We start from the raw sequence: 12,940 nt of genomic DNA on the forward strand, positions 1-12,940 counted from the left end.
GGAGTCATAGTACCGGTACCCACGTCCGACCGCTTCCGAGGGTTCTACTCCAATCTGTTCGTAGTTCCCAAGAAAGGAGGCAGCGTACGGCCCATACTAGACCTAAAACAGCTCAACAAATATGTACGGGTCCGTCACTTCCGCATGGAGTCCCTTCGGTTCATCTTGCATCCATGGAGAAGGGAGAATATCTCGCCTCCATAGACATACATGCATATACCCATTGCACCTGCCCATCAGAGGTTTCTCAGGTTCGCAATAGCCCAGGACCACTACCAATTCGTGGCTCTCCCCTTTGGACTCGCCACGGCTCCCAGAGTCTTCATCAAGGTCATGGCAGCAACCATGGACGTCCTGCATTCCAGAGGCATAGTAGTCGTTCCATACCTGGACGACCTAGTCATCAAGGCTCCCACCTTTCAAGGAATGCGAGCTCAGCGTCTCAATCACAACCGATACTCTCAGTTGCATGGGCTGGTTAATCAACCTACAAAGTCATCACCAACCCCGAGTCAGTCCCTGACTTTCCTGGGAATGTTATTCAACACTTCCAGGGGTCTAGTGCTCCTTCCCAAGGACAAGGCACTGGCCCTCAGACTAGCAGATGAAGAAAAGAGGGTCTCTTGTGAGACTCCCGGCATGGCTCCTTCCTCGGCCCCCTATTATGGGGTGCCCAGTTGAAGTTGAGATGGCTATTCCCCATGCTGCTCCTTCCCCAGTCCCTCGGGTGCTGGTTCGAAGTCGAGATCCTCCCCTTCCCCCCCCCCTTTCCCAATTCCTTTTGGTTTCTGGGTTGAGGTCGAGGCGAGGATAAAGGCCCCTGAAGGTGACAACAGCACCCTCCCTATCCCCCTCTGGGGGTATTAGGTTGAGACACCTCAGGTAGGGCCTGTACAGGCAGCATCCTACAGCTCCCAGCAATGGGCCAGCACACTGCGCCTGCATCCAGGGACCCCAGCCCAGCTGCGGGCTCCTGTTGGGCAAGTGGTCTTCAGCGGAAGCGTCCATGCCCATCAACATCCTGGAAATTCGTGCCATCCTTCTGGCATTGAGGGCTTTCCATCACTTACTGGCCGCCTCTCACATCAGGATACAGTCGGACAATGCCACGGCTGTGGCATATGTGACTCATCAAGGGGGGACCCGCAGTACCCAAGCGATGCGGGAAGTGCCACATATCCTCCGCTGGGCGGAGGACACAGGGTCGGTCCTTTCGGCGGTCCACGTTCCGGGTGTGGACAACTGGGAAGCAGACTTCCTCAGCCGACAAGGAATAGACTCGGGAGAGTGGTCTCTCCATCCCGAAATTTTTCAACAGATCTGTCTCCGCTGGGGGACCCCGGATGTGGACCTAATGGCATCCCATTTCAATGCCAAGGTCTCCAACTTCATTGCCAGAACACACGATCTGCGGTCGCTCGGAGCAGACGCTCTGGTTCAGGACTGGACCCAGTTCCAGCTTCTGTATATTTTTCCACCTCTCCCCCTGATATCCAGAGTGGTGAGGAAGATCAAACAAGAGGGAGTTCCAACCATCCTCATTGCACCGGACTGGCCCAGACGAACATGGTACGCCGACATCGTACAACTCACAGCAGACGCTCCCTGGCGTCTCCCCGACCGCCACGATCTTCTATCACAAGGGCCGTTCTACCACCAGAACTCAGGGGCTCTCAATTTGACGGCGTGGCCCTTGAGACCTGGGTTCTAACCCAGGCAGGGCTCTCGGCAGATGTCATTGGAACCATGATCAGAGCACGGAAACCAGCCTCTGCCAAGATTTATTACCGTACCTGGAAAGTTTTCTTTACCTGGTGCGAATCTCGTGGCCAGATCCCACGCCCTTATTCCCTACCCAAAGTTCTTGGTTTTCTCCAAGCGGGTCTGGAGGCCAGGCTGTCATTGGGCTCGCTTAAGAGCCAGGTGTCAGCCCTCTCAGTGCTTTTCCAAAAGCGCATTGCTATCAAGCTGCAAGTAAGGACCTTCCTTCAGGGGGTTTCCCGATTGGTTCCCCCCTACAGACGACCACTAGAAACGTGGGACCTCAACCTGGTCCTGACAGCATTGCAGGAACCACCCTTCGAACCCCTTAAGGAGGTCCCGCTCCGCCTTTCCCAGAAGGTGGTTTTTCCTGGTGGCAATCACCTCACTACGCAGGGTGTCTGAACTGACAGCACTCTCCTGCAGATGGCCTTTCCTGGCATTTCACCAGGACAAGGTAGTTCTTCGTACGGTCCCATCCTTCCTTCCGAGGGTTGGTCCGACTTCCACCTCAATGAGGAAATTTCTCTACCATCCCTTTGTCCGGTTCCGGTTCATAGAGTGGAGAAGGCTCTGCATACGCTTGACCTTGTCAGGCCTTTGCATATATACGTGTCTAGGACTGCGTCCTTCCGGAGGTCTGATTCTCTTTTCCTCCTTCCAGAAGGCGGCCACAAGGGTAGGCCAGCTTCCAAAGCTACTCTTGCCAGGTGGATCAAATCCACCATACAAGAGGCGTACCGCCTTAAGAATCCTCCTCTTCCAGCCAGTATTACGGCACACTCTACACGGGCGGTAGGGGCCTCCTGGGCCATTCGGCACCAGGCTTCGGCACAACAAGTGTATAAGGCGGCCACTTGGACTAGCTTACACACATTTACTAAACACTACAGGGTTCATACCCAGTCCTCAGCGGACGCGAGCCTGGGTAGACATGTCCTGCAGGCGGCGGTGCCCTAAGTGTACGGGCCTGTCTGCACAATATTCGTCCATTGCTTCCCACCCAGGGACTGCTTTAGGACGTCCCATGGTCCTGTGTCCCCCAATGAGGCGACAGAGTAAAGGAGATTTTTGTGTACTCACCGTAAAATCTCTTTCTCTTAGCCTCTAATTGGGGGACACAGCTCCCACCCTGTTGCCCTTTCCGGGCTGTTGTAACTGTTGAGTTCTCATATTGTTTCTTGAGCTCGTACATAGTTGCCTTCTTACAGGCATAATTATGTTATTCATGTTACGTTCCTCCTACTGCTTTGGCACAAAACTGGAGAAGGCTGATGCCGTCCAGGGGTGTATACTGCACAGGAGGAGCCACAGTTAATCTTTTTCAGATTATGCATAGTGTCGCCTCCTAGTGGACAGCAGCATAACACCCATGGTCCTGTGTCCCCCAATTAGAGGCTAAGAGAAAGAGATTTTACGGTGAGTACACAAAAATCTCCTTTTTGTAAGAAGCTCATGTATCTGGGAAACTTTTAGGAATTGCAACCATTGTTTTACAGCGCCTCTTCATTTCAGGGGCTCAAAAGTTATTGGACAAATTAACTTTTTTAAGTTTTCTTAAGCAATGCTAGTCGATGGGCCTGACATCTGGTGATTGACTCGGCCATGGCAGAATATTCTTTGCTTTCGTAGGATGTTTTGGGTCATTGTCCATCTGTACTGTGAAGCACCGTCCTATCAGCCTTGCTGTATTAGGTTGAATCTAAGCAGAAAGTATCGCCCTGTTCACTCCAGAATTCACCTGGCTGCTTTTGTCTTCAGTCACCTCATTAATAAACACTAGTGACCCGGTGCCATTGGGACCTATGTTTGCCCGCACCATCACACTGCCTCCACCATGCTTTACAGAGAATGGGGTGTATTTGGATCATGAACTGTTTCAAGACTTTTCCATACTTTCTTCCTCCCATCATTCTTGTACTGGTTGATCTTGGTTTCATCTGTCCAAAGAATGATTTTGCAGAACTGGGATGGCTTCTTTAGATATTTTTTTTTTGCCAAAGTCAAGTCTGACCTTTCTATTTTTAAGGCTGATTTGATGTTTTTCATCTTGTGATGAACCCTCTGTACTTGCTTTAAAGAAGTCTTTTCTTTATGGCAGACTCAGATGCTGAAATAACTACTTCCAGGAGAGTGTTCTTCACTCATTCAGATGTTATGAAGCCTGTTTCTTTACCATGGGAAGGATTCAGTGTGATCATCCAGCACTCGTGTTCTGTGAACGTCCAGGCCTTTTTGAGTTCCCAAGCTCACCAGTGCGCTCTTTTGTTGTTTTGAGTATGTGCCAAACTGTTGGTTTGGCCACTCCTAAAATGTTGGCTATCTCTGATGGATTTCTTCTTTTTCTTAGCCTAATGATGGTCTGTTTCTCTTCCATTTGAGGGTTAACTTGACCTCATGTTGTGAGTTCACACACAGCAACAGCTTCCAAATGCAAATGCCACACCTGGAGTCAGCTCCAAACCTTTTACCTGCTTAATTTATGATGGATTAACGAGGGAATAGCCCATTAAAGAGCTTTTAAGATAACTGTCCAATTACCTTTGGTCCCTTTAAAAAGAGGCAGCTGCATATTAAAGATTTGTCATTTCTAAACCCTTCCTCCCTTCCTTCCTCAAATTAAAGCTGAGAATCTGCACTTTAAGCCCACATTGATGCTAAAGCTGTATGTTGAATATGTTTTGGTAAACAGTTAAAATACCGAAATTGCTCACTGTCCAAATATTTCTGGACGTAACTGTGTACGTGTACAGTGGGGAAAATATGTATTTGATACACTTCTGATTTTGCAAGTTTTCCCACCTGAAAAGAATGGAGAGGTCTGTAATTTTTATCGTACGTACACTTCACCTGTGAGAGACCCAATCTTTAAAAAAAAAATCCAGAAAATCACATTGTATGTTTTTTGCATTTTATTGCATGAAATAAGTATAAGCATTAAATGAAATTTTAATACTTTTTTCTCTCTGTATGAGTGTGTGTGTATATATATATATATATATATATATATATATATATATATATATATATATATATATATATATATATATATATATATATATATATATATTCCCATTTGATTCCAATTTATATTGTTGCCATTTGCTTACAGAGTCTAGCAATAGATGTCATGTTTTTCAAAAATGTAGCTTTGATTAAATTGATAGGATATATTATATATATATATTTTGTTTTTAGGTAATTGGTGCAGCCAATGCCCTGTACCAAGCAGTATTGACCCTGAAGAACATTCCAGTTTTGGAGACGGCATATAAACTGATATTAGGAGAAATTACGTGCGCTTTAAACAGTCTTTTGGGCTTTCTGCAACTAGCCGAAGCCTGTGCCGAAATACAGCATGAAAGCTTTAAGAACCATACGTACGGAGTGGACAGTGCAAAGTTTGTTGCTGTATTTGACTTGAATGTTCTTACGACAATTGGAAATGCAAAAAACTCACTGATTGGGGTAAGCTATCATGCCTATTGTATACAATATTGTAGAAATGTGCTATGTGTGACTAGTTCCATTCGTGCGCTCTCTGATTGGCTATGCATGTCATCATTTTCATAGTCCTGCTTTAGTATCTTGGTCTGATGTATGTATGTGGCTCAGAGTTTAGAATTTCTGGCATGGGTTTGCAGGGGGAACTGCTAGGGGTCCGTATGAAGATTAGTCATCTTGTAGGGGGCTGACCTGCTTGTGGTTTATCTGCTGCAGTTTTCACGCGCAAACTGCTTTAGAGGCTGTTCACACCACATTTTGCAGTGTGTTCCTACTGTGTCCATCCAGCAGTTAGAGAGGACGTCCACTACTTTATCATTGATGTCATGAATGTCTGATCGGTCAGGGTCCGTCACCCGGCACCTCCTCTGTTGTCAGTATCGGCATCCTGAACTGCTCAATTGCGGAGCTGCTCCGTCTTCTGATAGTGGCCGCGGCAGGGGGTACTGCACCGCCGCCTCTTATTGATGTGAGTAAGGGACACGTGCAGAACCCTGCCGCGGACACTATCAGAAGACGGAGCAGCTCTGCAACTGAGACGATCGGGCAGTCGACAGCTGACTGGCGGGGTGTCGGACCACAACCGATCAGATTATTGATGACCTATCTTCAGGAAAGGTCATCAGTGATGAAGTGGTGGACAACCTCTTTAAGCAGCATGGACAAATGACACAAGGTGGTCTAGTTGGGAGAGAGGGGTAAAATGTGGGCAGAAGCCTAGTAATGTAGGCTGATCTTTGGCCGTATGTTTTATTTCCTTATTGATTCCACTTTTTTATGTTCTTCCAGATGTGGGCTCTGTCTCCCACTGTGTTCGCATTACTGAGTAAGACGCTGACGGTCGTACATAAAGAAATAGCCGTCCATTATCCAGAAGTGCAGTACTCTGTGCTCTGCACGCTGTATTCTCACTGCACCAGGTATGGCCATGTCTGCACATATTTGCTCTACTGTTGATATTATTGCTTATTCTTGCCTTTACCAGTGGTTTCCCTTTGCAGGCATGAGCATTTTATTTCTAGCAGTCTTAGTTCGTCATCTCCTTCATTGTTCGATGGAGCAGTGATCAGCACAGTAACCACTGCCACCAAGAAGCATTTCTCTGTTATTCTGAATTTGCTGGGCATGCTGCTGAAGAAAGACGATATTTACCAAGATTCCCGGTAACTTCATTTACCATCAGTTTTATTGTTTATTCTGACCCCATTATTACTGAGATTCCCTCTTTGCTCACATACGACCCATCTTTATTCTTATACGTGGCGAGTGTGGGCTATAATGCCGCACAGTCGATGGCAAGAGTGCCGCTGTGTCCTCAAACCTTTAAACCTCTGTGTGAAACTGTTATGTAGTTGCGTCTTTTTCTAAACTTTCTTCTCATTAATAAATTTTTTGTCATTTATTCGACTTTTTATGTATTTTTTTTTTTTCTTTCCCGTCTTAGAAAATTGTTGATGAATTGGGCTGCGGAAGTGGCAGTGCTCATGAAGAAATCTGACACATATGCACCATTATTCTCACTGCCGTCTTTTCACAATTTCTGCAAAGGGCTACTGGCAAATAGTAAGGCAAGACTGTCTCTCTACTCCTACAAACTTAAAATTTTTTTTTATATTCTATATTGAGCGTTTTTACATTTTTTTCAGCACTTTCTGAAGATGGGAACATCACCTTACAAGCTTGTAACAGTCTCCATGTTCTGTCATCGTCACTACCAGAAGACTTACTACAGAGGTATGCGCCTGAACACTGTTGGGGACCTTTCGATGTCCAGATCTTTGGGGATTTTCGGCATTGATCAGCAAATTATGGCATATCCTAGTGTTAGATAATTTTTTAAAGTGCTTTCGGGCAACATATTGAAACTTCTGGGTTTTAGGAAACTTCCATTCATGTGTTGACTTGTTCTTGATGCTAGCGGGTGCTCTGTTCTAGTAGTAGCACTATATCAGGTAGTTTCTATCCATTCTTTGAATTATGGGGATGATATTTACATTTCTTATTTAAAGCATTGGGGTGAAGGGTACACAGGACCATGGGTATATTCTCTTCCACTTGGAGGCTTGATGCTAGGTGTCAAAATTAGAAATAAGTGTTGGTTCCACCTGTTGTCCGAAGAAGGAAGACACTTCCTGTATTAGGTCACATTTTTTTTTGTCTTATGTGACATGAATGAACTAAACCTTTTCTCTACCGCCTCTCATTGGGGGACACAGGAACCATGGGTGTATGCTGCTGCCACTAGGAGGCTGACACTATGCACAAAAAAAGTTAGCTCCTCCTCTGCAGTGTACACCCCACCGACTGGCATTATGCACTTCAGTTTAGCTTAGTGTCAGTAGGAGGTGGACACGGGTCTTTCATTAGACCCTTATCTACCTCAATGTGCGTCGTTTTTTCTTTCAGGTTTTCTTCCGGAGAGATACAGGGTGAACAGTCACACCTGTAATCCCACAATACGGACTATGAGTACGGCGTGTACTGCCACCCCGTATCCTCATAGATCCCTCAGCAGGACCTAGATCCTAGCACACAAGCGTGCTCAGAAGTCCGGTCCAGCCTCCGTCGCCCACCAGAGCCTGTCGGTTGCGGAGACGAGGACATCCATCATAGCTCCCTGGACGTCTCATTCTTCTTCAGGTTCTTCTTCCCCAGGCTAAACCTCGCCGCCCTCCTAGATGGCAATTTCGGTCCTTTTGGCCTTTTCGTTGCTTCGCGGCATCAAACTCCTTTTCCCAGCAGCAACAAAGGCCACAAGCACGCCAAGAGAAGAAGACGTATCCTTTAGGCCCACTCCTTCCTGGCGTTCTCGCTACTCCCAGGGTAGATCCTCCAGGTCCAGGACTGGAAGATCCACCTCGGCATGACTCTCGGCAAGACCCCAGCCCACTTCCCAGGCTGGGCGGCCGTCTCTTCTTCTTCAGGGACGTCTGGATCTCCTCAGTAGAGGACGCATGAGTCAGGGAAGTTGTATCCTTGGGTTACAAAATAGAGTTTGTTTCACGACCCCGGGATCGTTTCTTCGAATCCCGACCTCCAAGAGACCCCGCTCTAGTTCCGGGTTTCTTCGCCGCCATCGCTTCTCTCCTCAAAGCCGGGGTGATCGTTCCCGTCCCAGAAAAAGAACTGTTCACCGGTTTCTATTCAAATCTTTTTGTGGTACCGAAAAAAAGATGGCCGGGTTCGTCCCATTCTGGATCTCAAATTGCTGAACAAGAGTTCGTCTGAGTCACTTCAGGATGGAATCCCTTCGTTCAGTAATTGCTTCCATGGAGGCTCAGGAATTTCTGTGTTCCATAGATATTCAGGACACCTACCTACATGTCCCGATATTCCCGGGACATCACTGATTCCTGCGCTTTACGGTGCTCCAGGACCATTTTCAGTTTGTCGCCCTGCTGTTCGGTCTTGCAACCGCTCCCAGGGTTTTCACGAAGATTATGGCGGCGCTGATAGCCATCTTGAGGGTCAGAGGCCTGGTTCTGTTTCCATACCTCGACGACATCCTCATCAAGGCTCTGTCTTTTTCTCAGGCTTACGAAACTCTGTCCATCGTCCTCGACACCCTAGCCCGCTTCGGGTGGCTGGTCAATCGGAAGAAGTCCTGCCTTATTCCTTCTCAGCGCATCGTTTTTCTGGGCATACTCTTCGACACTCGTCAGACCAAAGTCTTCCTTCCTGAAGACAAGACATCCATCCTTCGTCGGGACGTACGCTTGCTCCAGGGTCCTCGGTTTCCCTCCTTTCGATCGGCCATGAAGGTTCTGGGGAGGATAGTAGCAACATCGGAAGCGATTCCCTTCGCCCAATTTCACTCGCGACCTCTTCAGCAAGCCATCCTGTCTCAGTGGGACAGGTCTGTCTTCTCCCTGGATTGTCCGATCCGACTCTCCCCAGGTCAAACGGTCTCTCAAGTGGTGGCTGACGTCACCTCTCATCTCCCAGTGTAGGTTTTTTCTTCCAGTTCACTGGCAAGTGGTGACGACGGACGCCAGCCTGCTCGGCTGGGGTGCGGTGTTTCGCCACCTGACTGTTCAGGGTCGTTGGTCGGCGCAGGAGTCAACTCTGCTGATCAATGTCCTCGAGATTCGGGCCATCTTTCTGTCCCTTTGTCACTGGGAATGGATTCTCAGGGGTCTACCAATCCGAATCCAGACGGACAATGCCACGGCGGTGGCATATGTCAACCATCAGGGGGGGACTCGGAGCTCCTTGGCCCTGGCCAAGGTATCCAAGATCCTCCTCTGGGCAGAGGCAACGGTTCCGGTGATATCCGCGGTGCATATCCCCGGCGTGGACAATTGGGCGAGGGTCTCGTGGCAGGGGAATGGTCCTTGCATCAGGAGGTCTTACATCAGATTTGTCTTCGATGGGGGACTCCGGACGTGGACCTCACGGCGTCCCGAATGAACAGGAAGGTTCCTCGGTTCGTCTCCAGGTCTCGCGATCCTCTTGCAGTGGGCGTCGACGCTCTGGCCGTTCCTTGGTCGCGCTGTTCGTGCTGCCCTATCTGTTCCCACCCCTTCCCTTGCCTTCCAAGCTGTTGAAAAAGATCAAAGCGGAAGGGGTGCCGGTCATTCTGATCGCCCCGGATTGGCCCAGGAGAGCTTGGTTTGCGGAGATCGGCAATCTTCTCGCGGGCGTCCCCTGACGCCTTCAAGACAGGCCCGATCTGCTGTCTCAGGGTCCGATCTGCTGTCTCAGGGTCCGATCTGCCACCCGAATTCTCGGTCGCTCAGTTTAACGGTGTGGCTGTTGAGACGCAGTTCTAAAAGCGTCCGGCCTTTCGGACCGGGTGATTCACACCATGATCCAGGCTCGGAAGCCTTCGTCTTCCAGGATCTACTATCGTACCTGGAAGGCTTACTTACGTTGGTGCGAGTCCAACCGCGTTTCATCTATGTCCTTTTACCTGCCTTCCATCTTGGCCTTCCTTCAGACAGGACTGGATTCGGGCCTTGCTCTAAGTTCTCTTAAAGGGCCAGGTTTCTGCGCTCTCTATCCTTTTTCAGAAGACTTTATCTTCTCGGCCACAGGTTAAGACCTTCCTTCAAGGAGTAGCCCATGCTGTTCCTCCGTACAGGGCCCCTGTGGATTCATGGGATTTAAATCTTGTGCTGGGAGTTTTGAGGGGTTCCCCCTTTGAGCCTCTCAGGGAGGTTTCCCTGTCAGTTATATCTTGGAAGGTGGCCTTTCTTGTGGCCATCACTTCTATCCGCCGCGTTTCCGAGTTGGCGGCCCTTTCTTGCCGACCTCCTTTCTTGGTTATCCACCAGGACAAGGTGGTCCTCAGGCCTCCGCCTTCCTTCCTTCCTAAGGTGGTTTCCACCTTCCACCTCAATGAGGACATTGTTCTACCTTCCTTTTGTCCAGCTCCGACTCCTCCTCTGGAGCGATCATTGAACAAGCTGGACCTCGTCAGGGCAGTGAGGATCTACCTGGCTAGAACGTCCACTTTCCGGAAGACGGATTCTCTTTTCGTCACTCCTGATGGCACGCGTAGAGGCCTGCCGGCTTCCAAGGCGACTATTGCTCGCTGGATCAGAACAGCAATTTTGGAGGCTTACCGGGTCAAGAACAGAGTGCCTCCTCCTGGGATAAAGGCTCACTCTACCCGGGCAGACGGCGCTTCCTGGGCGGTACACCACAGGGCTTCCGCCCTACAGCTTTGCAAAGCGGCAACCTGGTCTTCCATCCACACGTTCGCCAAATTTTACAAGATCCATACCTACGCTTCGGCAGAAGGATCTTGCAGGCTTCAGTGGTGAGTCCTTTGACCTGATGGAAGTCTGTTTTTCCCACCCCAGGGACTGCTTTGGGACGTCCCATGGTTCCTGTGTCCCCCAATGAGAGGCGATAGAGAAAACAGGATTTTTGGTTGCTTACTGTAAAATCTGTTTCTCGGAGCCTCCATTGGGAGACACGGCACCCTCCCAATGTTTCTCAGTTTCTGTTGTTCTATGTTCTATGACTGTTCTCACGTTTACAGTTCTCATGTTTGTGGTTATGTTTCAACCTTGTTGTTTTTCTCCTACTGCTTTCGTCTACGCCTTTTCTGACATGGCGCTTAAAGAGCCTATCCTCTCCCAACAGACTCACTAACAAGACGTGTAGGATCTCTTTCCCGAGATCCTCTTTAGTCTACCTGGAACGTTCCCAGGAAAGCACCACAACAGGTGAGGCCACTTCCCCTGCCCAGTCCGAATTCCTAGAAGACGCGTCTTCTTCAAACTGCTTCTGAGCAGGATTGCAAGCTGTTCTTGGCCATACAGGACTTTATCTTGCCAGTGGGACATCCTCCATGTCAAAGACAAGTCTGGCAAGGAAGTGGTTTTCTTCCGCTGGCAAATCAGCTTTCCCAGCTACAGAATTGGGCAATCTTCTTGCCAAAGAATGGAAACCTCCGGACAGACAACCTTTCTCTAAGAGGTTTGACTTTTCACCTTTGCGGAATAATTTGTTATCAAAAGGTCCACACTTTCCTCATTGGATCACCATCTTGCTTGTAAGTCTAGAGCTACTACCTTGCCTCTTTCTGCTGTGGAGTCCCTCAGTTACCCACTGGGCAAAAAGATTGTCTCCCTCTCAAAATTTTGCAACAGTTTCCACTTTGCATTTCTCTGTTTGCATCATCTTGGGTTTGCAAGACCTAGACCTCTTCACTAAGGTTTTATCTTCATGATGTCCTTCTGAACCACTCTTCTTGATTGCTGCACTCACAAAATGAATTTTAGAGATTTCACTTAAGTTAGCACAACTTGCGACCTGCCCTCAAGTCAGTTGTGGTGATTTTCAACAATACACTTGGCTCAAACCCTGATTTGCAAAATAGTCATCCAAAAAGTCCCATACTGGTCTCCCTTTTGCAGTGAACAGGCTCTTTGGAAAACACCTAAACATGATCATCAAGGATGCCATCGCGGGCAAGGGTGCTTTGCTTTCCCAGAACCCTAGCCGCTCTGACATCGAGGCGATCTCAGAGGTTTTGCTTTTTTTTTTTTTTTTTAGACTCCGCTTTCTGTAGAGGCAACAAAAACTTCTCCTGACCCTCTAACTGCAGGCAACCCTCATTCAAGCAAAAGCCTTCCTGCCCCCAAGGCCTTGAAGCCTTCCAGTTTGATACTGCACCGCATGAAGATCTTCTCGAGTGAGGAGTCGTCCTTCAGAGAGTTTTGGGATTGCTCATGTGAACAATGCCTGGGACAACAGTGAGGTTTTATCTATGATTTTAAAATGTAGTTCATCTTCTCTGACTCCAAATGGGTTTTTCACGTTTGTTTCATTTTGTCCAGTGCGACAGCTCAACCTCACAAGTTTACCTTTTGACGTGACCTCCAGCTCCAAGGAGTCATTGTTCCTATTCTAAGAATGCTCCTCAAACCTACTCACAGTCCCTAATAAGGATGGCTTGGCCAGACTCATTGTGGAATTGGAAAAACGCAACTAATTTGTGCGTCTGAAGATTTTACATGGAATCCTTATGATCTGAATTTGCATCATTGGAGCCGGAAGAATTCTTCTGTTGGGTATACTTACTCGACATCTGTCTATTTGAGTTTTCAGAGACCATCTTTAATGTTTGACAGCCTCCGCTTTGCTTTCTAGCAGATCCATCTTTTCTCTCCAATTGCAGATGGTGCCGACTGATGCTAGTCTCTCGTGCTGCAGAGCAGTG

The 12,940-nt window shown here is 48.3% G+C and overlaps 1 protein-coding gene across 1 annotated transcript in view; it reads left to right on the top strand.

Moving 5' to 3' along the window:
* The window catches only part of SMG1 (SMG1 nonsense mediated mRNA decay associated PI3K related kinase), a 120,905-nt gene that overhangs the window by 53,158 nt on the left and 54,807 nt on the right, over positions 1-12,940 (top strand). Inside the window, exons 13-17 of the mRNA XM_077275101.1 lie at positions 4,960-5,229; positions 6,055-6,185; positions 6,267-6,428; positions 6,710-6,828; positions 6,912-6,999. Of these exons, the coding sequence (XP_077131216.1) occupies positions 4,960-5,229; positions 6,055-6,185; positions 6,267-6,428; positions 6,710-6,828; positions 6,912-6,999 (770 nt within the window). The remainder of the gene's footprint in view (positions 1-4,959; positions 5,230-6,054; positions 6,186-6,266; positions 6,429-6,709; positions 6,829-6,911; positions 7,000-12,940) is intronic.

Source organism: Ranitomeya variabilis, chromosome 7, assembly GCF_051348905.1.
Source record: "Ranitomeya variabilis isolate aRanVar5 chromosome 7, aRanVar5.hap1, whole genome shotgun sequence".
Lineage (NCBI taxonomy): Eukaryota > Metazoa > Chordata > Amphibia > Anura > Dendrobatidae > Ranitomeya > Ranitomeya variabilis.